This window comes from Barbus barbus (genome assembly GCF_936440315.1).
Source record: "Barbus barbus genome assembly, chromosome: 40".
NCBI lineage: Eukaryota > Metazoa > Chordata > Actinopteri > Cypriniformes > Cyprinidae > Barbus > Barbus barbus.
Genome location: NC_136718.1, coordinates 24,913,256 through 24,939,882, shown reverse-complemented (window position 1 = coordinate 24,939,882; position 26,627 = coordinate 24,913,256). Strand labels below are relative to the sequence as shown.

At 36.1% G+C, this 26,627-nt stretch overlaps 3 protein-coding genes across 6 annotated transcripts in view; 1 reads left to right on the top strand and 2 right to left on the bottom strand.

Moving 5' to 3' along the window:
- Nucleotides 1–272: 272 nt before the first annotated feature.
- On the bottom strand, nucleotides 273–5,149 carry LOC306859500 (uncharacterized protein). Of its 2 annotated transcripts, XM_079400542.1 has the most exons (8): nucleotides 4,936–5,149; nucleotides 4,007–4,318; nucleotides 2,717–2,737; nucleotides 2,336–2,415; nucleotides 1,388–1,493; nucleotides 1,142–1,255; nucleotides 764–955; nucleotides 274–612 (listed from the first exon to the last, which is right to left on the bottom strand). In XM_079400542.1, exons 1-8 carry the CDS (start codon nucleotides 4,964–4,966, stop codon nucleotides 557–559), a joined length of 912 nt encoding a protein of 303 aa, XP_079256668.1. In that variant the 5' UTR covers nucleotides 4,967–5,149; the 3' UTR covers nucleotides 274–556. The 2 variants fall into 2 exon arrangements, with proteins under 2 accessions (XP_079256669.1, XP_079256668.1); XM_079400543.1 differs by lacking the exon at nucleotides 2,717–2,737 and having other exon boundaries at nucleotides 273–612; nucleotides 3,995–4,318; nucleotides 4,936–5,143.
- Nucleotides 5,150–7,228: 2,079 nt separating this feature from the next.
- On the bottom strand, nucleotides 7,229–10,738 carry anapc10 (anaphase promoting complex subunit 10). Its single transcript, XM_079401181.1, has 5 exons — nucleotides 10,131–10,738; nucleotides 9,413–9,532; nucleotides 9,223–9,313; nucleotides 8,320–8,440; nucleotides 7,229–7,643 (listed from the first exon to the last, which is right to left on the bottom strand). The coding sequence occupies exons 2-5, from the start codon at nucleotides 9,525–9,527 to the stop codon at nucleotides 7,413–7,415; spliced, it is 558 nt and encodes a 185-aa protein (XP_079257307.1). The 5' UTR covers nucleotides 9,528–9,532; nucleotides 10,131–10,738; the 3' UTR covers nucleotides 7,229–7,412.
- The window catches only part of abce1 (ATP-binding cassette, sub-family E (OABP), member 1), a 20,320-nt gene continuing 4,038 nt past the window's right edge, over nucleotides 10,346–26,627 (top strand). The window contains exons 1-12 of one of the 3 annotated variants that reach the window (XM_079401178.1): nucleotides 10,346–10,483; nucleotides 11,918–12,085; nucleotides 13,031–13,116; nucleotides 15,683–15,780; nucleotides 15,866–15,983; nucleotides 16,769–16,906; nucleotides 16,990–17,059; nucleotides 17,183–17,279; nucleotides 19,369–19,458; nucleotides 19,541–19,662; nucleotides 22,549–22,770; nucleotides 22,863–22,922. In XM_079401178.1, coding sequence (XP_079257304.1) covers nucleotides 11,983–12,085; nucleotides 13,031–13,116; nucleotides 15,683–15,780; nucleotides 15,866–15,983; nucleotides 16,769–16,906; nucleotides 16,990–17,059; nucleotides 17,183–17,279; nucleotides 19,369–19,458; nucleotides 19,541–19,662; nucleotides 22,549–22,770; nucleotides 22,863–22,922 — 1,204 coding nt within the window. In that variant the 5' untranslated portion in view covers nucleotides 10,346–10,483; nucleotides 11,918–11,982. Of the gene's footprint in view, nucleotides 10,484–10,743; nucleotides 10,961–11,917; nucleotides 12,086–13,030; nucleotides 13,117–15,682; nucleotides 15,781–15,865; nucleotides 15,984–16,768; nucleotides 16,907–16,989; nucleotides 17,060–17,182; nucleotides 17,280–19,368; nucleotides 19,459–19,540; nucleotides 19,663–22,548; nucleotides 22,771–22,862; nucleotides 22,923–26,627 lie in introns of those variants that run through there. The other 2 variants (XM_079401179.1, XM_079401180.1) reach the window with 2 other exon arrangements.

Here is a 26,627-nt window from a genome sequence, read left to right as displayed (position 1 = left end):
AGGACATCATGGTGGATATACTGTATACAGCAAATTAAGCACTACTTGGCCAGTGAAGATACATCTTCTGGTGATTGGCCATTTTCCCTCTAAACTGAGGAGAGTATTTAAGCTCTTTCTATGTGTCTTTCCCCATTGTGCCCATCACCCTCAGCTGAACAAATGTTTAAAGGGATATAATGAAATTCTCAAATGCCTGTTAATAAAGAATCTTCGGGTATCAGTAAAACACACACACACACGCACACACACACACACACACACACACACAATGCATTCTACAGTGAATGTTTATTATTGCCACAAATTATTTTACACAGCATTTGTATACTAACAATTTTTACATAAACTTCAACAAATGGTTCAATGTTCTTTTTTATGTACAGTATACAATCAACCTTAACAATAGATGAAACAGAACTTGACGTGAAAATGGCAAAAGGATGCTTTTGTGCTCATATAGTCCGGATCAAGGCATCTTGAACAGATATAGTTTGAATCTAGGTACCAAACACATGAGATCTTGACTGCTGCTTGGAAACACACACTATGCATGTTACTTTGGCTCATCTAGACTGATTTCAGTGAAGATCTCTTCTGCTGTTCCTCGCCCTGTAATACATAAAAACACAATGACACTGTAAACGTACAATATTAGCCATGCATAGACCTAATTTTTGTAACTTTTTTCAACATAAAATAAGCCAAAGATCATTCTACAGGCATGTTGGTCAATGATTTAATTTTTTTGGGTTGTACTTACAAGCATTACTGACATTATTGTTGTTTTCATTTTGCGCCGTATCGGTGGCTTCAGCGTCGATCGAATCGTTTAAGTCAGATTCACCTCCAAGCAGATCCAGGTCTAAGTTAAACTCCACTTTCTTCATGTAACCAGGTGTAGCCAAGCTCGAGTTTGAAGAGAAACTGTTCTCTTCTGGAACATTCTGCTCATCTTTAAGATAATAGACGGGAAGATTATCATCACTATTGAACACAGCAAACTGAACTTTTACAACTCATTCAAGCAACCATCAAGAGAAGGCTTTAAATGATAAGCCGGTTTGAGAGCTTGCTTGAAATAACAGATGCAATGCTGCCAAAACAATGTAAAAATGCTGCTTTTTGGAAAATGCTTTACCATTTTCATTGGTGGGTGTTTGCTCAGTTTTCTCTCCTGCAGACCCATTTGCTCTCGGATTGGTCTTCTCCTCTGACTTGTCCTCTTGTACATAGTCCAAACACACAGGCAGATCTGAGCAGAAAGACATAAAGAGAGATTAACCAAAGCTTACAGGTAGATTTACAGGTTTCTGACCAGACTGCACACAGTTAAATCAAGAAAGTACATATCCACGTGTGTAACTAATTTTGCATTCAAACTTGCCTTTGTTAGTTTGTTCATAGCTTATGCCTTGTTGGTTGCTCCTGAGCGGGGTGTCAACATAATCATTGGCAGCTACCTCGACACGAGTCAGATCAAATGAGTAACTCTACGATCAGAATGCAAGAAATATGCAATTAGAATACAGTAGATCACATTAGACTACGTGTGTGTGTGTGTGTGTGTGTGAGAGAGAGAATGTATGCAAAATTCCCCCAAAAATATATGCAAGTATGTTAAATGTTAATTTTGTAATTTATTTACATTTTTTACTTTATAAAGTGCGATACAGGATTCAATAAAACATTTACAAATTCAAAACTGCAAGAAATGACCATGTGACTCTCTTTCATGTAAGTGATTTAAGCAATTCAATAATAATAATAATAATAATTAATATCATCTAAAGAGTATTTAAAGCATGTGAAAAGTAGGTGGGTAAATAAATAAAAAAAATACATAAATTAAAATTAATTACATGTTCTATTAGTTAAATTTTAATTAATTTATTAACATTTTTATTTGATAAAAATAGAATTTAAAAACAGCAAGAAATTATAGTGTGACCCTATTTAATGGAAGTGGATTTGTGAATCAATTACAAAAATAATAATAAATAATATTAAAATAAACTCTATTTGTTACATTTTATTTATTTATTAACATTTTTATTGAATAAAATGCAATACGGGATTTAATTAAAAATGGTAAAAATTCAAATGACAGTGTGACCTTCTTTGATATATGTGATTTAATTGACTCAATATCAATAAAAATAATTTAAATGAAGTAAATTGACTACCAATGGCAAGAAATGTATTCTTATGAGATTTAACTAACTACCTTAGAAGAGAGTTGTCTCTGTAGCCAGAAGACAGCATGGCAAGGCAGCTCTCTAGGGTTTGTAACAGATCCAAAATGTACAAAATGAAATAACGTATCAAATCTTACCCTTCCTTGCTTTCTCAGACAATACAAAATGCCAAGCAGAAAACCAATCAGGAACAGGATGAAGATCAAAATGATGATAGCTGTCAAAAACACATTTATATTTGTTGTAGTGGTTCTCAGAATAGGTGAATTAATTGGTTTAACAGGTTAATTAATAAATTAATTAATAGTTTGATCAAGTGACAGTGAAGTCATTGAAGTCATCAAGAGTGACAGTGAAGAAATGTATAATGTTACAGAAACTATTCCAGTTCAAATAAATGCTGTTGTTTTTAATGCATAAATGTATTTTTGATCAAATGAAGCCTGTAAGGCAAGAAGAAAGGATGTTTCTCATCTTCCATAAAGCAGATGCTGTGTTGTGCAGAGAGTCCAGCTCACCTCCTATATTTGATCCTGTATCTGAAACAGAGCAACGATCACATTACAACAAACACCCCAGCAGAATGAATTCAGATACACTGAGAAACTACTACTACTACTGCTAATAAACATCTGCTTTTGAGAGCATGCAGGTATGAAGAAATCCTTTTTAAAAGAGCTTTGGTGTGAGTCTGGTGTAATTACGCACATGTGCATTTAAATAGAACAGAGAGAGAGATTTGGCTGCTGTGGTAAGTCTGCATTCAGAAAGCAAGAAGCACGCTGAATCTCGCACCCACTCACACTTTAACCGCTCATATCTCAGAGCTGCTCTGAAAGCATCCCTTCACACACTTCACACTGTCAGCCCTGCCATTTCCTCTACTTGTCAGAAACATCTTGTTCATTTTAGTTACTTTGCATTTTCTCTTAATGTTTCTTTATGTATATTTATACATGAAGTACATGTATACTTGTATAAAAATGTTTTAAATAAAAAATAAAGCATTTTAGACTTTACCACAATTTACAAGTTTTACTGTTTGACTTTTTGAAAGAAGTCTCTTATTCTCACCAAGGCTGCATTTATTTGATCAAACATACAGTAATATTGTGAAAATAGCTGTTTTCTATGTGAACGTATGGTAAATTAATTTATTCCTGTGATCAAATCTGTATTTTCAGCATTACTCCAGTCTTCAGAGTCACATGAAATCATTCTAATACTGATTTAATAATCAAGAAACATTTCTGATTATTATCAGTGTTTTAACATATTTTTGTGGAAACTGTGACACATTACCATTAAAAGTTCGGAATTAACACTTTTATTCAGCATGGATGCATTAAATTGATCAAAAGCTACGGTAAAGACATTTGTAATTTTATGAAAGATTTCTATTTGAAATAAATGCTGTTCTTTTGAACTTTCTATTCTTCAAAGAGTCCTGAAAAAAAATCACGATTTCAACCAAAAAAGAAAAAAAAAAAGTAGTTTTCAACTGTTTTCAACATTGATAATAATCAGAAATGTTTGTTGAGCAGTAAATCAGTATATTATAATGATTTCTGAAGATCATGTGACACTGAAGACTGCAGTAATGATGCTGAAAATACAGCTTTGACAACAGATATTCGCATAGAAAACAGTTATTTGAAATTGTAATAATATTTCATACTGTATTTTTGATAAAATAAATGCAAGGGCAGAAGAGACTTCTTTCACAAACATAAAAAATCTTAATTATTCAAGATAGCATAAATATGGTAAGTTGCTTCCCATATTTTCAAAGTGACAAATCTTTGAACCTTTTTGTTTAGGATGTTCCGTTGATTGTGCAGGTACTTTCGAAAAGGCCACTACGATGCCGCTTTCATTGTCAATGCCAGGAGAGGTTGTAATGCTCTCAGTTGTATAAGGGTCATCTATAGTTGAATCATTTGACGACTTATTTGTTGTAACAACCGCTGACGAGCTTGAGCCAATCCCAGCTGTTATTGATTCTTCTGTCGTCGCAGTAGTGTTGGGTCCTGCTGTGTCTGATATCGCAGTGGTGGACATCTCTGAAGGAGATGGTGATGGTGTGAAGAACATCCCATAATCACACAAGAGAAGAGCAGCTGGAAATAAAGCAGACAAAACAAAATAAATAAAAAAAGAAACATTTCCTAACATGATTTAAGATATTCAGCATCTACATTTATGAATCTTCAACAACTATTAGGGGAAATAAAAACAGACACAAATGACAGACAAATGTATAGAAATGAATGTGATTAGAAATCTTTCATACTGTGATATCTGCCTCCACATTGTCGAGATCTAGAAAAGACGTGATGTTTTTCTCAAGAGGAACTTCTAAGAAGCATGTGCTTTATTTAATCTCATCAGAATCAAAGGGAAACAACTGATATTAAAGAGATCTCTGGGAAAAGACAGCCGCAGTGTGGATAGGAAGCTATTTTTACATTTTTTAATATTCAAAGCCAATAAATACAACAAACAAAAAAAAAAATTGTTGTATTTTTCTATTTAATAGATTTAATGTTTTAATAGATGCTTTTTTTTTTTGGTTGTTTTTTTTCCCTGATTTAAAATTTCAGACAGGATCAAGAATGTTAAATATTATTATCACATAGGCCTAAGCCTTGCTCATATGCTACTCCCAAAAAAAAAAAAAAAATCATGTGCAACATCTGGGGGAAAAAAAGAAAAAAGAAAAAGTAAAGCAACTCACCAAAAATCTGTAGTACACAGTAAGTGCGCATCTTTCAGTCCGGTCTACTTTGGTTGATAGCAACAGTCCAGCTCCACCTAAACTGAGTTTTCTGTTCTCTGACACTTCATCATCATCGCCTTTGAATCATGCAAACCACAACGAGGCCAGAACAGGATGCCAGCAGCACAGAGACACACATGCAAACATGCACCTTCTCTAACCACTCAGAGGAAGTTCAAGTGGAACTACATACACGAAATGCAAGACGTGACATCATATTAGATTATAATTACTATACATTTGAGCCAAAAGTGTTATTACATGAATAGTAATGATTAAAATAGATTTCCTTTCCTTATCTGATGGATTGTGTAAACATGTTTTTGTGCTACAAAGTGTCTCAAAGTCTTTTGAATGCATGTTTAAGTTATTGGGGGTCGGTTGCCACAAATAGGCTGCAGGTTGTTTCTGTATTTTTAAAATGTTGGGCTGCCAATATAAGTACATAGGCATGATTAGATTTAAAATTAAATCACTAATCCAGAGAAAAGAGACATTTGGCTAATTTGACCCATGTTTCGTTTACATGGATTGTTTTGCAAAAGCTCAGATGATTTTTGCTAAATAGCAACCTCTGGTGGACAAGTGTGTACTGATCTGAAGTTTGCACTTGCACAAAGACTGATTGACTCACAAGTAAAGTGGTCAAATAATTTGTATTTGTTTGGTAACGTTTAGGGGCAGTAAAATGATAAAATGCAGTAAATTCGTAGATCAGTAAAAAATGGCATAGTGGGTGTAAAACAAACAGATTACAGACATAGCTCAAGCAAACCTGAATGTTGTTGTGCTTGTCTAACTATAATTTTGAATGCATGTCTGAAATGTTTAAATGTGAACTACAAGTACTAAATGCAAGAAGTGCATTGTAAATCCTACACTTTGAATCAAAAATGTTATTCATCATCATTACTCGTCATGTTAATAATGATAATGAAAGCAGACCACTATTTCCTATCTGATAACTCTAAATATGCTTGTCGATATTTACATGCTAATAAGTGTCTCAAACTAAACTTTTGCATGCATGTTTGATTGTTCAAATGTGAACTACAAGTACCATATTGTACATTACAAATCATACATTTAACCCAAAAATGTTATTTCATTAATAATTATCGTTAAATTAGATCTCTATTACCTAATAGATTTGTTTGAATGTTTAAATATGAACTACAAGCACTACGTCTTACATTATAAATCCTACACTTTTAACTGAAAAATGTTAATTCATTAATAATGATAATAAAAGCAGATCCCTATTCCTTACCTGACAGATTATCTAAATATGCTTGTCAATATTTACGTGCTATTAAGTGTCTCAAACTAAACTTTTGAATGCATGCCTGAACATTTAAATGTCAACTACAAGTACTAAACGCAAGTGCCATATCGTACATTATTAAAAAAATACTACACTTTTAACCCACAAATGGTATTTCATTAATAATAATAATAATAAAACTAGATCTCTATTCATTACCTGATAAATGTTTTGAACGTTTAAATGTGAACTACAAGCACTAATTCTTATATTAAAAAGCCTAAATCTGAACATTTAGATGAACTACAAGTACGTCTTGTCTTATACATTTTACACTTTTAACCCAAAATATTTTATTAAGAATGATAATGCAACTAGATCTCTAGTCCTTACCTAAAAGATTTGTTTGAATGTTTAAATGTGAACTACAAACACTAGGTCTTACATTATAAATCATTCACTTTGAACCCAAAAATGATATTCAATTAATCGTCATAATAAAAGGAGATCTATATTCCTTATAGATAACAAGGATAATAAATTCAGATCCATATTCTTACCTGATGGATCATCTAAATATGCTTGTTGATATTATTTACATGCTAATAATTGTCAAACTAAAATTTTGAATGTTTAAATGTGAACTACAAGTGCTAAATGCAAGACTTGACATATTGTATATAAATCCTACACTTTTAACCCAAATATGTTATAACAATGATAATAAAAGCATATCTTTATTCCTAACTGGACTGAATATGTTTGGATGTTTAAATAAGAATATTTATGTCAGTATGGCATTAAGCTCATAAACTTGTTATTCCTCAAATCGGCTCTTTGTAGCAACCCAGGACCGATAAAAACCTGTCCATGTTTCCACAAAGTTGCATAGAAGAGCGTGCAATTGAGCGATCAATCCGCTTGCCATGACAATTGAATAAATCAAGCTAAACCGATCCATCCTGCTGTAATAAAGCATCAAGACATACAGGACAGGATTTATTCATTTCAAAAAAACATTTATTTCCTGTAAATTTGCATTTACATAAACCTTTGAACTGTTCTCTTTACAAAACACGTTTGAAAACATCTGAAACCATTTAATTCAAGAACATTCTTGCGAGAAGGCAAAGTCTGCACCTAAGCCCGTCCATTCGAGCAGAGGCTCGGGTCATCTGATGGTGCGGTACATCATGAAGTCTACAGTGGTGCATCGTGGGAATTTGCCGATGGAGCTCTCCTCCACGGGCGTGTAGACTTTAATCTGCCGCATATGCGTGTCCCGTCCGTTCTGGTGGTTGGCCAACACGGCGATCTGGATCATGAAGGTCCTGATGGGATTGTTCACCAGATCTAACAGAGGGATGTGAATCCAACCGCTCGGCTCCACCATCTCCAACTGCTGCTCTCACACACACCAACAACGCTCAGGTCACAATGAACGGATTTATTTTGGGAAAATGCATCTTATTCTGCTTATTATATGACTTATTACCAAATAAATCAACATATGGACATGGAATACTGAGTTATAAATGATTTTTCTATGCAAGAAGAAAGATACCATAATGTTATTGTAGCATCATTGAGATACTATTAGCTTATATACTTTTTTAAATTATAGCTTATATACTTTTATTTTTTATTAATATGTTTTATTGAATTAGTTTACATTAAATTAATTTAAATTAGTATGCATATATATGTATATGTATACACACACACAAACACACACACATAGAATAAGTAGTTAATTTTTAATTATTCATTAAAAATGTGTTAATTTCAGTTTCTATTAGTTTTTTTATGTCTATAATTTTTTATAATTTTATTTCAATTATCATTTTAGTACAATTTAAACTAAATGAGAAAAGTTTTTATTTTATTTCAGTTATTAAAAACATTTTTTATGGTTCCATATATTAAAATATTATATTAAAAATAATAATAAAAAATAAAAAAATTATATATATATATATGACATAAAAATAATGGACCATGAAATGCCACAAATGACCAATCTCAATCGATTCTTTTAGTTTATAGGTTATGACTGTGACGTGATCTGTGTCTCTTACCCGGATCTCCTGCAGGTTGTGGAAGTTGTTTCCCACTCTGACTGAGATCTTGCTGGGAGTGTAGCTCTCATCCGATTTATAATCGGCATAAATACACAGCATTTTCACCGTTGTTTTTCTCCTAACAGGACACAACAGAGAGGAAACATTATCTGATTCAAATACGACCTATACAGTTTGTGACAAGTGTTCATTAAAATATTCATCATAAAACAACTGTTTTCTAAATATAATAGAGTATGCATGACTTGTTACTAAAAATGTAATGTAAAGAGTATCTGATATGTTTTTTTAGAGGCTGATGAACAACAAGAGAGCAGGATGGTTGCTAGATATAATGCTTTTATACTGTATGATATAATGACAAAAGTCTAATAATAATCAATGAGAGGTGCATAAAAACAGCCTAAATTAAATATTTTTTAAAGTACTTTAGTAAAGTACTAAAAACAATATACATACTGTATCTATTGATCAGTGCAGTCCAGGCCTTTAGAGTTAATTTATTACTGAATAAGGATTTTAAAAACATATTTAACACAAAAACTAAATAATTTAATCAGTTAAATGTTTCAGTGTACTATAAAAACTATAAATATATTCAAACATATGATTGAAAAATGAAAAATATGACCTACATGATTTTTTGCCTTGAAATTATAAAATTTTCCACTTTTCTAGGACTTTAAATTAAAATTTAGTTAATAATATACTATGTATAGATATATGAATAAATATATATATATATATTTTGTATCTGATCCAAAAAACATTCATGTTAACCAGCCAATCACACATATTTATTAGCTGTAAACAACAGTATCAAAATGTCTAAATACCAATATCTCGATTTATCAGTGCATTGGGTCAATCAGGTCATAGAGTGGCTAAAGGTGTCTCTACCTGAACTGAATGTTCACTAGATGTGGCTGAGAGCCATCGGACTGCCAGTACGTCTCCAGATTATCATCCCTCAACTGGTCGACTCCAAACCCTTCACACAGAAACAGAACGGATGAATGAATAAATAAACAGCGGAAAACAAAAGATGCATTAATCAGGTGTGCAATGACAGAATGAATGAGAAACAGACCTGGCTTGCACGAGGACAGCGACCACACGGCTTGCGATCCGATCTCTCGGACGGTACCTGTGCGCTCCAGCTGCTTGGGATCTGCACCCGGGGGGGTTTTAGTGGCCGTCGCCATGGTTACTGAGGAGTGGAAATGAAGACAGACAGAAGGGATGGAATTAAACAACACCCACAGACAGTATAAAAACATGCATATATATATATATATTTCAAATGAGAAGATAATAGTAATATATTTGCAAATGTGAAAATAAGAGTGTAATAATCTTCCTTCATTCAGCATAACAGATATATACATACAAAAAAATACTTGACATTTTTATTTTATTCAACTTAAAAACCTGTCAAAACCTAGTGGAGGATGGTGTCAGTTAATTAGTTGCAATGTGATCCTTAAATGAAGTCTTGTTTTAATGTCATCTAATGATTCATAAATATTGCTGACAAAATTAGTTAAACTGAATGACATTTTAGTGGGTGTCTTCTGTAAATCATAGTAAAAATGTGTCATTATAATTATATACTAATATAATAATATATATATAATTATATATATACACTCAGGACATATTCTAATGTTCGCGTATTTATACACATATATCACACCACCACGACAAATATACCTTACCACTTAATAAACACATTTTCAAATATAAAAAGGACTAGATTTAATTTTATAATAGCACAAGATAGTTTAATCAAAAACAGCGAACGTTACCTTTTATCTTTATAGCAAAACAAAACCGCAGTCACTCCCCGGCACTGATAATCACTCACACAACACTGTCTCCTTACTTCTGTTTCCACAACTAACATAAATTCACGATCATTTTCTCAAAAAGGATCAAATATGACCGTAAACACTCATTTGCCCGGCATCGGCGCGCTCTGAGTACGTCTGGCTTTTCGATCGCGTCGCGTCCCTTTTGCGTCACGCGTTCTGGCGCCATCTTTGCTCCCGGTGCTGTCTCGAGCGCGCCGGAGCAACACGCGTTGTTCGTCTCTTCACACAGAAAGAAGACAATCTCCGCTTATTAACGCGTTATACTGCGCTGTTCTCATCAGCGGGAGGTGAGCGGTGTTTTATAACAATTAAACAGACGCTGATAGGTATTTTGACAGACAAAAAGCGCATCGTCGCCCTTTTAAATGCCCCCCCGGTTTCCTCTAAAATCAAACGAACGTCATTCTAAACGTTTTATAGCTAAGCAGATGTTTTAGAAAGATCGAGTGAGTAATGTTTTGGTTTTGGAGTGAAATAAAGGGGGAAAGTCTCTGAGGTAGATTCTTGCGTCATCGTTATTCCCACGAGCGCACGCTTGCTTTGAGTCACGACGTGCGCGCGCACGCACAGGCTCCACGTGTTCGATATGATTAAATCTTTCAGTCTAAAATGATTAAACTCTGAATGTAATATTCGTTTACGATGTGAAAGCAATGGTTGTCTATTAGGGAGTGGTCTGATCCAGTTGGTTGGGAATCTGTGGTTTATTGATTATTAATGTAGTCTGGCAATTGAAAGGTTGCAGGTTCGAATCTCATGTAAAGGTTTGTGGACTGTTACTGTTTATTGAGTGCTTGTTTAAGACATTAAAACCCAGGGTACTCCAGCAGGACTATAAAGTGCACTTGAAAGCATTTGCTAAATGACTATTTGGTAATTAAATGGCTAATATATGCATTCAGTATCATGACACACGAGCTGTCACGTGATGCTAGTGCTGCACTGTCAAATATGGCAACTCAGCAACCTCATTCATCCAGATGGTGAGCTGTCTGACTGACTCTGACTCTAACCAGACCTGGTTCTGCTCTCCGGACATGTTCAGATAAGAGCTGGTATCCGTTATATCTGATCGTTTGAATGTGTCCATGTTTGTTAACTAGTGATAAACTGATTTTAATGGACGTTGTGGGTGTTGCTAGGTTGTTCTGAGTGGTTGCTAGGTGGTTTCTTACTGGCTCAAGTGGAAAAAGTCCACCCTTTTTGAGATTTGATTGCTCTGTAGTGCATTATTAGTAGCACTGTATTATACTGAAGAAAAATGTGACGTGCAGAGGCTTGTTAAATAATGCAAAAATCATCAGAAAATTATCTTTCATTTTTTTGCACCTAATGTGTACCTTTTGCTTTGTAGATAATTTCATTATATCATGCAAGTCTGATTATTAGCTTGAGAAGTGTTTTATCAGTAATCTTTATTTTTCATGATTAGTAGAGCTGCATGATATTGAAGTATGCAACTTAATGTGTTAAAATTAGTTTAAATTAATATTTAAATGCAATTAAAAACTTGATATTAACCTTCGTGCATGCATTAATTATGGACAGCATGACTTAAATCTCTGACTTTTAATATGTATTAAAATTCATTTAAATTATTAAAACTATTACTAAACTATTAAAATTATTCGGTTAATGCAAGCAGCTGTGATATGCATATTGCGGTTTGTACATTTGCTTTATTTGAGCTTGTTTTAATCTTTATCTCCCTCTTATTCTAGTGAGGTCTAGACCTCCTCTGTTCCTGTAGATCTGCGTCACCGCTGTGTGACATCATACCAGCCAAATGGCCGACAAGAACACCAGAATCGCTATCGTGAACCACGACAAGTGCAAGCCCAAGAAATGTCGTCAAGAGTGCAAGAAGAGCTGTCCGGTGGTGCGCATGGGTAAGGATCGCCCGCTGAATTCACCTGATATCAGTTTCGGTGCAGATTTTGGGTGTCATTTATAGGGATGTAAGGATTCACTCAACTCACAATTCGACTCACCATTTTTTTTATTTACAAAATGAGATTGAAGACCAATTATGAATTAAATATGTCCTTATATTATTGCTTGGACAAAATGCAGCATGTTTTTGTGAAATTTAAATATAACACTATAATAATATACTAATATAGCACTTGCATATTATTGCTCTTTTGTTGGTTTTGATTGCTTCTATTCTCCTCATTTGTAAGTCACTTTGGATAAAAACCTCTGCTAAATAACAAAATGTAAATATAAATAACAAAACTAAATTGAAATTTTAAAACAAGCTCCAAATCAAATAAAAGAAATCTCTTCATATATGTAAAAAATTAAGGCTTTGTATGTGTTTTTTCCATTTAAAATGAGAGGCAACCACTGCATTTTAATCATGCTCCAAACAAAGATGCTGCATACATGCAATATAATAGTTTTTAATCTAAATTAGATTGTATAATTTCAAAATTTGAAGCAAGAATGGTCTGACTTCAGTTTTGTGAAACTACTGTATACATAAAAAATATCTGCATGAAACAGAAACAGCTGAATGAGACGCAGATTCACTCTCTGCCAGCAGGTGGCGCTTTAAGCATTTCCTTGGTTTCCGCTGTAAACAAAGCAGCGGTGCACTTATGAACTTTAATATGTATTATACAGAGGCAAGATGAAAAGAAAAAATACCATCTAAACTTTTCTAAAGACAGTAAGTTCCCCCCAGACATACATTCATATAAACTCCTACCCCTAATTGAATCGCGATTTGTTTAGCATCTCAACCGATTTGAATCGTCACATATATGAATCGATTTTCAACCGGCTCGCGGTTAATCGTTACATCCCTAGTCATTTATGTCTTTTCTCAGGTAAGCTGTGTATCGAGGTCACACCTCAGAGTAAAATCGTCTGGATCTCAGAGTCTCTCTGCATTGGATGTGGAATCTGTATCAAGGTAACTGAACGACTCTTCGTTCTGATTCTGTCTGTTCAGTGCATGTGTATATTCATGTATGTATTCAACAAAAATAAAAATGCAAATGTTGGTTTTGCACAAACTGCTCTTGTAATTTCTACTGTAGTACACTAAAGATTTGACAGCAGAATGCAATGATAGACATTGTATTTCTCTCTGTCTTCAATCCTTTTCCTTGAAAAGCTAGTAGTTTAACACTATCAGGGATCAACGTTAAGGATTTTTTCTACTGGTTCAAATTTCTACTTGCCCTGCCAAAACTTTCACTGGCCCTGCCACAAAAAATACAATAGTTGCTGTTATCATTGTTTTTGACCCATGTTATCTTGTATTCCAATAAATAAGCTTATGACACCAATATTTTAGATACCAATTCAATTTTACAATTCTCAATTTCAATTTTGATACCACAGCAAAAACCACTAGATATAAATAAATATATATAGTTCAAACATTATTAAAGACAAGTGAACCGCCAGTAAATAAGAACACATGAACAAATTATTAATTGTACAAACTGAAGTAATAGCACAATTAAACATAGGCCTATAGCACAAAGATGGAAATGAAATGACACTTTAAGTTGTTTTTAGATGTTCAGGTACTGAAATTTTAAAATCACATAAAATAACATTTGCATATTCTTCACTCTGCACCTTTATTTTTCATAGCCATTTGAGATTAGAAGCACTTCATTATAATCATGAATCGATCAAAACAAAAATGTGCACTCTTTGACTTATATTAGACTGTATAATTTCAAAATCTAAAGAAAACAGAATGGTTTGACTTAAGCTTTGTAAAATTATGCTGCATAAAACATTGCACGAAAACAAACAGCGAGATGAGTGAGACGCAATTTCACTCTCTGACAGCAGGTGGCGCTTAACAGCAATAATACAGCTTTTCCTTGGTTACCACTGTTAAACTCAGTGTATTAACACTCATTTAAACGCGTTATACGGAAGCAAGATGAAAAGAAAACACCATGTAATCTTTTCTGAAAACAACCAATTCCCCTCAGAAACACATTAATATAAAATTCAATATTTGGATTTTCTTCTTATATTTCGCACATTGTGAACAGTGATTTTGTTCGGCATGCTACAGTATTTTCTCCTCTTTGCGTCCGTCTTCAACATCTCTGACCTCTGTTAGTGGCCGTTTACAGACTAATTATAATAATAACGTAATATTTCCACACAAATGGCATTTTGGAAAATGATTGCGGTGCAGTTTGTGTGCAAACACGGAACAAGTCTGAAATAAAACAAAAATGTCCGGTCGATCGGTGCATCTATACTCCACTGTATAAATTAAATATAGATTAATCATTGTTAAATCTACAAAGTTACTTGGCAAAACGGGTATTTTGACATAGGCTACTTTTGTATGTTTTTACCCATTCAGGCGGCTCGCGTGTGTCAGAGACGCCACAGAACACAGCGCGCGAGAAGTGAATGCAGTTGTCTTTTGCGCCCGACTGCTTTTTAATCGCTTGAACTTTTAAATTAACAAGGCTTAAAAAAAAAACATTTAAAAGAGACACTTTGGTGTCGATGCAGCAGTGGCCCGATAGGGCCAGTGACAAATCCATCTACTGTCCCGAGCGTCCTTCACGCTGGCCCTGGGCCATCGGGCAGTCCTTATTGTCGAGCCCTGACTATACTGTATCATATATGATGCACACATTTTTAAGGTCTCTAAATGATCAACATGATCAAAACTTTGCTGAAAAACAAAATGCACACAATCTACTCCATGCCTTCTGTTGTCTGATTGATAAGAGTTGTTTATCCAGTCAAAGCTATTTTAGTGTAACTGTACAAACATCCAGCTTCAGCTGGTGCTTCACATGTCTGTTTGCTGTGAAATCTTGACTGATTTTGATCAAGTAAAAGTCAGAATAACTGCAGTAATATCTCCAGATGAACTCTTTCTGGACTGAAGCAGCTCAACTTTACTTGATTCTCCATCAATAATTTTCTAGACAAATCAGTGCGTCTCAAATCTGATCATCAGGATCTTTTGAGGAGCGTTTGTTTCCAGCTTTACTTTCACTGTTCCTCAGCGGAGGAATGATCTACACAAGCCTCCAAAACATCTCACATCTTCTGAGGAGCGTTTATTTCTTCATCTCTCAATCAGCATTGCATTGCCTTTTATCTTTGGATTATTTCAATCATATCTTACTAAGGTATATTATTGGAGATATAGACTGATATTTATATCATTTTATGTCAGCATCTGCTCTACTGTTATAAAGATCTCACTGATTTACATTACAAGTGTCAGAATTTTATCTTACTTTTTGGCATATAAAAATCAGTATCTGCACCAAATTGCATATTTCTGCTCAGTTTGGGCCTCTGAATAAAACAGCTGTTTTTCCTCTATATTCTCGCTATATCAGACTGTATGAGCCATCAAATATGACACATGCAGTTTTTTTTTTAACTGTTGTCTAAACTGACTTATTTCCATAACCCAAAATTCATAGTTTATCATACATTTAATCTAATTTTAATAAATCTCTTTCATTAAGAAATGCCCATTTGGTGCTCTGTCGATTGTGAACCTGCCAAGCAACCTGGAGAAGGAAACCACACACAGATACTGTGCCAATTCCTTCAAACTGCACAGGTACGATCTGAGTCATCTGTGTCATCAGTACATTAGTTATGCTTCAGTATGCTGTGCATTTAATCTGAGTGTTTGTGTTTGTCAGGTTGCCCATCCCTCGTCCAGGTGAGGTGCTGGGGCTCGTGGGTACTAACGGTATCGGGAAATCCACTGCCCTCAAAATCCTGGCGGGAAAACAGAAACCAAACCTGGGGAGATTCGATGTGAGTTTCTCTCATCCGCACAAACACACACTTCAAGTTTTCATATTTGCTCGTTTTCTAATTATTCTGAGATTGCCATGAAATAGCCTTGATTTTTAAGCATTGTTTTTGGCACTGTCCAGTCATCACAAAGTTTTGGGATGGGGGATATTTTTTTAAAATAAATACCAAGGAACCTGTTTTTTTTTTCACTTGGCTTGCCAGCAAAAGACATTGCTTTAACCACTAACCGGTTTCTACTTTGCGATAAGCTCCTGTTACTCACTAGAAAATGCATCCTTATTGAGTGGATTCACTCTAGACCCCCATCACTTTTCCTTTGGTATCGAGAGATCTTCAGAATATTGCCTGTGGAGAGACTAACTGCAGTGATGAGGTGTGAGAGTGCCATGCTTGAAGAGATGTGGGGGCCTGTTATGGAACATCTTCCAACCAGTTTACAAGAGATTTATATTTAAGGGAAATTTGTATTTGAATAAGCATTCCTTTTTACTGAATAACTGGTTTACTTGTACTGTATGAGAGAGAATGAGCACAAGTATAGGGGCAAATAGCTAGGTCAAGAGGTTCATGATTTTATGTTTTTTTCCATTTTTATTTTTTGCTTTTTATTTATTTTTACAATTGTTTTGTTTTGATTATTGTACCTTAATGTGATTTAACCTTTTGTATTATTGTGTTTTTGTCTGTTCATTTAAAAAAAAGAAAAGAAAATAGCTGGCATGGTGTTAAAAGTGAATAAATAAATAAATATATGATAAATTAATTAATGTGTGTTTTTCCAGGTTCCTCCTGACTGGCAGGAGATCCTTGCATATTTCCGTGGCTCTGAGCTGCAGAATTACTTCACCAAGATCCTGGAAGACGACCTAAAGGCCATCGTAAAGCCGCAGTATGTCGATCAGATCCCCAAAACCGTTAAGGTCAGTATGAACAGCAGCTGATGGAAATTTGAAGTCCTAGTTGCTTGGCTTGGTTGTGTTGTAATTCTCTGTTTGTCCTGCAGGGGACAGTAGGCGCCATCCTGAGCAGGAAGGACGACACCAAGACAGAGGAGCTGGTGTGTGAACAGCTGGGTAAGTGCACATGCGTTTCATTTTGCGCAGGATCGTGTATATGTTTAGAAATGTGATTGAACAATGTAGTTAGTTTTGTTATGAGTGTCATGTGACTGATTGTTCTGTGCTCTGATTGGTCAGATCTGTTGCACTTGCGTGACCGTAATGTTGAGGATCTGTCAGGAGGAGAGCTGCAGAGATTCGCCTGCGCAGTCGTCTGCATTCAGAGAGCTGATATGTGAGTCTTTCAGTATCTGTACTTGTGTAATGATGAAGCCCTGTAGCTTTCAGTGTTATTTATATAGACGGTTTCAACGGCAACAACATAAAGAAATGTTACACATCGAAAGTTTACAGATAATCAGAGTTATGGGTTTTTCTTTTTTAATCAGCATTATTGCCATTTGATTATTACTGGTAAGATCATAGCCACTGGGAGCTTTAATAGACTGCATTCACACTAATGCACAGATCTATTTCCACATATCAGATGTTCTATCCTGTTCTGAAAACATAACTGGCTGTTTACATCAATTTCGTATCATAAAAGTAGATGCAAGTGCATTTAACTGCAGCCGCGAGCTTCAGGACAAACAAGCACAAAGCTCACGTGAACGTCTGTCAGTACATGTGACGCGCATTTAATACGTACTGCATTCCAAACGGCAGAAATTAAAGCATATCTACAGTAAAAGACTAAAATAACAGTGAGTGGAAGCACTGTCAAGCAATGCGCACGTGTCTCCGCTCATATTCTGTGCAATGAAGTGAATACACGTGCCATAGGCAGGAAAAAAACGAAGCTCGGATTTAAAACAGAGAGTGCATTTTTAATACTCGCGTGACAAGCGCATATGCAAATGACGTCATAGGCTATAATAGATTATGGTCTATTACTGCATTGATGCAGAATCATCCACGTCTGCATCGCGATGCAACGATTAATTTCAACACCCCTAATGCATGCTTTTGTGGCCCAAACTTAACTTCCGGTAGACTTTCGCAAAGAATCAATAACAACAGCAAAGTCCCTCTAGGGTAGATCATTTCTGAGAACAAGCAAAATATCTTTGTTGCGTAATTCAGACGGGGTTATTGAAAGTGCAAATTCATTCTCTGCCAGCAGCGGGAGAAATAGAGGTTTCCTCGCTAACGGCTGTAGTCAGAGCAGCATTGAGCTCCCAAACGCTGCTTTATCAGGAATTACATGCAAGATGAAATGAAAATGTTTCCTTCGGAAATACAGTAGTATGAAAACAACCGTGCCGTGTTTTGATTTTGAAACGTGCAGTGCTCATGTTTAACGTTATTCAACAAAGTCAAAGCCTTTTGGAAAATCTATTTGTTGTGGTTAGTTTTGATATAGTGGCGGGTCGCCACAAATAAATAAATGTATGGGAAACACATCCCACAGCACAACAACATGAGCTCAACTTCAGTCCACTCATCACTTTAAGTTTAACTGCGTTTGTAGTCGGTGCCACTAACCAGAACGATAAACAAACACAGACCAGTAGTTACCTTCAGGCCAGGCGCGTGCGCACGATGAAACCCTCTATATTATTATTCATTATTCTGAATCAGCGCGCTCAGCTTTCATTGTAATTTTAGTTTATTTTATGTGCTTTTTTTCACTTTTATTAGTTTTAGTTTTTTAATATTTCTATTAAGCTTTAATTTGGACATTTCGGTTTTAGTACTTCAGCTTAAACTTATTTTATTTCATTAGTGTTATTTTAGTATTGTTTATTTAATGTTGATATTTTGAGCCTGTATTTTCTTTTTCAATTATCAAATGAATTTTAGTTTTAGTAATTTATTTATTATTTTTTTATATATGTTTAGCTTTAATTTTTATTTCAGTTTTTTCAAGTAATTTTAGTATTTAAACTTATTTTATTTCATTGTAATGATGTTGTAGCATGCATTGTTATTTCAGTGTTTTTTTTTACATACTATTGCAGTATTAATATTTTTAGGTTGTATTTTCATATTTGATTTTAGTTTTGGTAATATTATGGCTGTCATTTTTAGATTTTTATATATATATTTAGCTTCCTTTTTTCAGTTTTAATTTTACTAATTTTAGTACTTAAGAATTTTTGTGTACTATTATAATATTTTTTATTTGAGCTTTAAATTTGTTTCATATTTTCCATTTTAATAATTTTATGTGCTTTTGTCACTTTTATTAGTTTGGTGTTTAATATTTATTTAGCTTTAATTTTTTTATGTCAGTTTTAGTCATTTTAATCTAAAATCCTGTAGTGTTTAGCGATATTTTAGTATTACTTATATACTGATAGCAATGCCATTGTTCTCTCTAGATTCATGTTCGACGAGCCGTCCAGTTATCTTGATGTGAGACAGAGGCTGAGAGCTGCCATCACCATCCGCTCCCTCATCTCTCCAGACAGGTCTGAAGTTCCTCCGATACTCTCTTAGAGTCGTTAGTTACTCCTCATTGCTACTCCTTACACCTCGGATTCCTCTGTGCAGGTACATCATTGTGGTGGAGCATGACTTGAGTGTGTTGGATTACCTGTCAGACTTCATCTGCTGTCTGTACGGCGTTCCCAGCGCTTACGGTGTGGTGACCATGCCCTTCAGCGTCCGAGAAGGTACGGCCCTCTCCAAAACCTGCATGTGATGCTCAGAAACAGGCCCAGTTCAACGGGGGTGCTAGAGGGTGCCAAACGATTTTGCAGCGTTTAACAGTGTAGCCAATCACAGACATAGCTGTTGATTTCTTGAATCAGAGGCGTTTAAGTTAGAATCCACTCACCGCTCAAATCGCCGGAGTTTTTGTTCAGGTATTGTGTTCCGGACGAATAATCTCATCATAATAAAGTGTTGACGTGATATAAATAAGAGATTCGTTGTGCAGCGTAGAGAACTTTATTGATAATAACGTATCTTTGTGAGCTCGCGATGAACTAAGATGAGTGACAGCTAGTGTTGCTTTCGTCAACGAAAATTATGACTAATATATGAGTCGCGTTATTATTAGGCGCATTCGACTTGAAGCAGCGCTGCGCAGAATGATCAGTTTAGACATCAAAGTACCGCAAGAGCAATTCGAAAGCATAAGGATCCGTCTGCTCTCTTATCTCTCTCGCGGTACTTTGATGTCATACACTGATCTTTCTGCGCAGCGCTGCTTCAAGTCGAACATGGCCATTATTATTTTGCAGTATTTCTGTTTCCTGTGTCTCACTTCAGGGGCTGTATCAGGTCGCGCTGCGCAGACGCAGGCGACATCACTTCCTCAAGCCCCACTCGCGGCATTATTTAGAAGACGGCAAAAAACATGTTAACATGTTTGGTTGGTAAAATAAATGTTGTAAATTCAAATCAGAGCGTCTTCCGTGTCTGGAATGGATGTATTCTTGAATCTGTAAGGTAACAATAATATAATAAGATAACCTTGTTTGAAATGGGTTTGGCTAAAAGAAAATTTTGGTTTCGTCTGTACTAGGTACTTGTACTATATTGACTGGGTTAAATAGAATTGCATTACTAAAAAGAGACTAAAATACAATTTTCATTGACTAAAACTAGACGAAAATAGTCATGGTTAATTCTGACTAAAATAAGACTAAAATGCTCAGACTTTTAGTTGACTGAAACTTGACTAGACTAAAAAGAGTATGAACGTGACTAAAACTAAAATGACAGCTTCACACAAAGACTAGACTAAAACTAAAACTAAAACAGGCTGCCAAAAACACTAGTGACAGCTTTTTAGTGATTATAAACGGAGCGCTCTTTGCACCATAGCGTCAGACGCCACTTCTTTTAAAAAAATATAAATATAAATGTGCAGGTCAGTATGTTGTTGACTTAAATAGTAATAAGAGCAATGTGCAAAAGAATGTGCAAAAAAGTTGTACAGGGCATTTAAATAGCAGCAATATGAGGTAGAAAAAATTATGAATAACTTATTGATATAGTGATATTTACATGGAGTCGTGAGATACAGTTAGAGTTTAGGAGCCTGATGGCCTGGGGGAAGAAGCTCCTCCTAAGTCTCTCAGTTTTTGCCATCAGGCTACGGAAGCGCTTACCAGATGGAAGCAAAGTGAATAGATGGTTACCAGGATGATTTGAGTCCTTGATGATTTTGACAGCTCTACTTTTGCAGCGTTTGAGGTAGATGTCTTGCAGAGAGGGGAGAGCAGACCCTGAGATGCGCTCAGCTAAGCGCACAACTCTCTGTAGAGCTTTGCAGTCCTGATTGGAGCTGTTTCCATACCACACTGAGATGCACTGAGTCAATACACTTTCTATGGTCCCTGAATAGAAAGTTTTCAGGATTGCTGGTGAGACCCTGAATTTCCTCAGCTGTCGCAGATGATACAGTCTTTGCCTGGCTTTCTTTACCTGAGTTTGGATGTGTGTAGTCCAAGTCAGGTTCTCGGAGATGTTTACACCGAGGTACTTGAAGTTACTCACCCTCTCCACAGGGGTCCCACTGATCGTAAGAGGAGTGTAGGGCTGCTGCTGTCTCTTCCTAAAGTCCATGATCAGCTCTTTAGTTTTGCTCACATTCAGAGAGAGACAGTTGTCCTGGCACCATGATGTGAGTCTCTCTACCTCATCCAAGTATGCGGTCTCATCATTGTTGGAGATGAGGCCCAGAACCACAGTATCATCAGCGAATTTGACAATAGATGTGGAGCTGTGAGAGGACACGCAGTCATGCGTGTAGAGAGAGTAGAGCAGGGGACTCAGGACCTAGGTTTTTTTAAAGAAGTTTCTTCTGCTTATCAAGGCTGTATCTATTTGATTAAAAAGTTATTTTGTGAAATATTATTACAATTACAATTTAAAATAACAGTTTTCTACTTTAAAATATAATTTATTTATTTGATGCAGAGCTGAATTTTCAGCATCATTACTCCAGTCTTCAGTGTCACATGATCCTTCAGAAATCATTAAATCATCAGAAATCATTAGATCCTTCAGAAAATATATTAAAATAGGAAACCAATATTAGAAATTGCAATAAGATTCCACAATATAAAAATTTTTTCTGTATTTTTGATAGAATAAATACAGCCTTGATGAGCAGAAGAGAGTCTCTTAAAAAACATAAAAAATCTTACTGATACCAAACTTTTGAGCGGCAGTGTGTGTATGTAACACTGTACACAAAGCAGCGCTCCGCTCACAAACGCTGCTTTATCAGGCATTAAAATGCAAGATAAAATGAAAATAACATCGAAAATTTTGGATTTTGTGCTGGATTTTGATTGGTAAACGTGCAGTGCTCATGTTTATTAAACAAAATGAAAGCTTTTTGGAAAATCTATTTGTGGCGGTCTTTTTTGATATTGTGGTGGTCCGCCACAAATAAGTCAATGTATGGGAAACACACACACACACACATGTATATTTATATTTAGAGCACCCTCACTAATTTAAGAAGCACCCTCAGTGATTTGATTCTGGAGCTGGGCCTGCTCAGAAATGTTTTTATGATAACATTCTCTTATTTCCATCAGGAATCAATATTTTCCTTGACGGCTACGTGCCGACAGAGAACCTGCGCTTCAGGGAGACGTCTCTGGTGTTTAAAGTGGCGGAGACGGCCGCTGAGGAAGAAGTGAAGAAAATGTGCCGCTATCAGTACCCCAACATGAAGAAGAGCATGGGCGATTTCATGCTCACCATCACAGAAGGAGAGTTCACCGACTCTGAGATCATGGTCATGCTGGGAGAGAACGGTGAGACGAGGGAGACGCTGCTCCCTGTTCAAGGAAGTGGTGGGGATTGTGATTTTGATTTATCGTCCACTAAACGAGTTTTCCTCTTTCAGGAACTGGGAAAACCACGTTCATCAGAATGCTTGCAGGAGGCCTCAAACCAGACGGAGGAGGTAAAAATCAGCACACACCAGTCCACTACATACCTGCAAACTAGTCGCTTTTCAGGGAATTTCGTGAGCCGTCTAGATCTGAAGAGGTTTTGGGGGGGGTGTCTGGGTGGAGTGAGAGAGAGAAAAATTGCAAGCTTGTAGACAAGAGTGTGTTCGACCGAAGTCTCTTTCTCGGTTCGACTTGAATGCGCAGACCGATCGCTGTATGACATCAAAGCACCGTGAATCGCTCTCGCGGTGCTTTGATGCTGAACGGTCTGCGTGGTACTGCTTCAAATCGAACACACCTCATCTCACAGCCGGTCCGTTTTGATGGCACATTTACGCTCACATCCGCATGTAAACATGTCGTCGGTGTGGAAATTCTTAATTGTGAGTTAAGCTGACACAAAGTTCGCAATTTGTAATACAGTATTGACTGTTTTTGAACGAATCAAGCGAGTCAGTGATTCAGTAACCCATTCATAAAGACAGTAGTCACTTGCCTCGTTTTTGAATGAATCAGCCTTTGAATGAATGACTAATGACGCACTCATTAAAATAATCATTTACCGCCATCTACTGGTGGTTTGGTTTCATATTTAAAAGTATTGCATTTTTCCCAACATTTTTAACTTTAAAAAATGTTGGGAAAATATTTAAAACATTTTAATCTTGTAAAATTATTTATGCATTTAAAATTTTGTGGTGTAAATGCATTTATGGCACCTCAGCTTCATTATGCAGCTTCTGTTTCCTAGTTTGTTGATAGTATTCATACTCTGTGAAAATTAAAATTTGCAAAAATAAATTACTCCCCTGCTCACAAAGAGAAGTATGGACATTGATGATAAGAGTGTTGCATTGTCCAAAACGTTTGTGGTATAAATGTGCTCTTTTTACTTCAAGCATATGTTGTCTTTTTCCTTTATTGAGTGCACCAGAACGCTTTAAATTCATAAAAATGTAATCCTATTTTGTTGGCTTGTAATATTCTTTTCTGAGAAAATTGTTACATTTTTTTTTTTGATATCTCTACAATTAGGCTTACGACTTAATAATTATAATTTTTTGGGAAATTAATAATAAAGGACATTTTTTTTTAATGTCAACTTCTTTGGCTATTAAGTTATTACAATTTTAAACAGAAACTAATATAAATATTCAAGAACCATTTTTCTTAAATTCTTGAACTTATTTTGCATTAATTTGATTGAAAATGTATTCAGATAAAAGACACATTTAAAAATAAAAAATAAAACTGAAATAAAAGCTAAATAGAAATAAAATAACTTGTATAAATTAATCTAGGATTGAGAAAAGCACCTTACAAAATTACCAAAAGTTTTACAATAAAAAGAAAAAAGGTCTTAAAGATTTTGTTTCAAATTCTTAAGTTTTTGTCTTGCTTTAAATTTTTAAATGTAAACTCAAATATGGTTTCCACCATGAAAATAGTCTGAGAAGCTGGCATTGCATCAATTTTCTTTCTTTAATCTATTATTAATGCAAAGAACAATTATTACTAATAATATTTACAAAGACAAATAGTTCATTTATAATTTATTTCTCTTTTGAGAAGTCAAAATACGGTTTGGGACATTTTAAGACATTTATCTCACAAGGATAGCAGATCTACACACAAACAGGTTTATTGATTTTTACAGGCAAGATTCAAGAGTTTTATTTGTCACATACACAATTATACAGAGTATAACCTGCAGTGAAATGTAAGTCAGGTCCGCTCCAAGGACAGTGCAATTATAAAGAATACAAAACACCGAATGTACATAAATATTAAGAAAAATAAAAGAATAAAATAAAATAAAAGATAATAAATATAAATGTGCAGGTCAGTATATTTGTTGACTTAAATAGTACTATAAGAAGGAATGTGCAAAAAGTTGCACAGGGTATGTACATAGCAGCAATACGAGGTAGAAAATAATTAACTTATTGATATAGTGGTATTTTCATGGAGTCAAGTGATGTTATGACACGGAGTTAGAGTTTAGGAGCCTGATGGCCTGGGGGAAGAAGCTCCTCCTAAGTCTCTCAGTTTTTGCCATCAGGCTACGGAAGCGCTTACCAGATGGAAGCAAAGTGAATAGTCGGTTACCAGGGTGATTAGAGTCCTTGATGATTTTAACAGCTCTACTTTTGCAGCGTTTGAGGTAGATGTCCTGCAGAGAGGGGAGAGCAGACCCTGAGATGCGCTCAGCTAAGCGCACAACTCTCTGTAGTGCTTTGCAGTCTTGATTGGAGCTGTTTCCATACCACACTGAGATGCACTGAGTCAATACACTTTCTATGGTGCCTGAATAGAAAGTTTTCAGGATTGCTGGTGAGACCCTGAATTTCCTCAGCTGTCGCAGATGGTACAGTCTTTGCCTGGCTTTCTTAACCTGTGATTGGATGTGTGTAGTCCAAGTCAGGTTCTCGGAGATGTTTACACCGAGGTACTTGAAGCTACTCACCCTCTCCACAGGGGTCCCACTGATCATAAGAGGAGTGTAGGGCTGCTGCTGTCTCTTCCTAAAGTCCATGATCAGCTCTTTAGTTTTCCTCACATTCAGAGAGAGAGACAGTTGTCCTGGCACCATGATGTGAGTCTCTCTACCTCATCCAAGTATGCGGTCTCATCGTTGTTGGAGATGAGGCCCAAAACCACAGTATCATCAGCGAATTTGACAATAGATGTGGAGCTGTGAGAGGACACGCAGTCATGCGTGTAGAGAGAGTAGAGCAGGGGACTCAGGACACAGCCCTGTGGGGCTCCTACGTTCAGAGTGATGGAGTTTGAGGTGAACTGACCAACTTTCACCACTTGAGGTCTGCCGGTGAGGAAGTCTTGAATCCAGTCACAGTGTGAGGAGTTTAGGCCGAGGTCTGTGAATTTAGAAGCCAGCTTGATGGGGACTATAGTGTTGAAAGCTGAGCTATAGTCAATGAATAGCAGCCTTACATAATTCCCATTGTTGCTGTCCATGTGTGTGAGGGAAGAGTGGAGAACGTGAGAAATGGCATCGTCCGTGGATCTATTTGGGCGATAGGCAAACTGAAGAGGGTCCAAAGTATCAAGTAAGGAGGAGCAAATGTGGCTCTTTACAAGTCTCTCAAAAACCTTCATGACTATTGATGTGAGGGCAACTGGGCGATAGTCATTCAGGCAAGAGGGTTTATTGTTCTTTGGCACAGGGATGATGATGGATTTTTTGAATGAGGTGGGAACCACGGAGGTAGCAAGGGACTCATTAAAGATAGACGTGAACAAACCAGCGAGCTGATCAGCGCAGGACCTCAGAACACGGCCGGTTATCCCATCAGGTCCGGCTGCTTTCCTGACGTTCACTCTCTTTAGCGTCCTCCGAACCTCATCCTCTGACACGTGATTACAGGATCATCGCTGCTCTGCCTGCTGCTTCCTGACGTGCTGGTCGGCAGAGTCGCGCTACCGCCATTGCAATCGAAGTGGCCGAAGAAGGTGTTTAACTCGTCGGCCAGCAACGGATCTGCTCTCACCTCCGCGGAGGATTTGTTTCCGAAGGCACAGATGGTCCTCAGTCCCTGCCACATCCGTCGAGAGTCCTTGAGCTGGAAATGAGACTCAATTCTCTCTCTGTATCTGTGTTTGGTGGCTCTTACAGCGCGTCGGAGAGCATAGCACGATGCTTTGTACTCGCTCATATTCCCAGACAGAAGAGCCTCATTGTAAGCGGCAGTGCG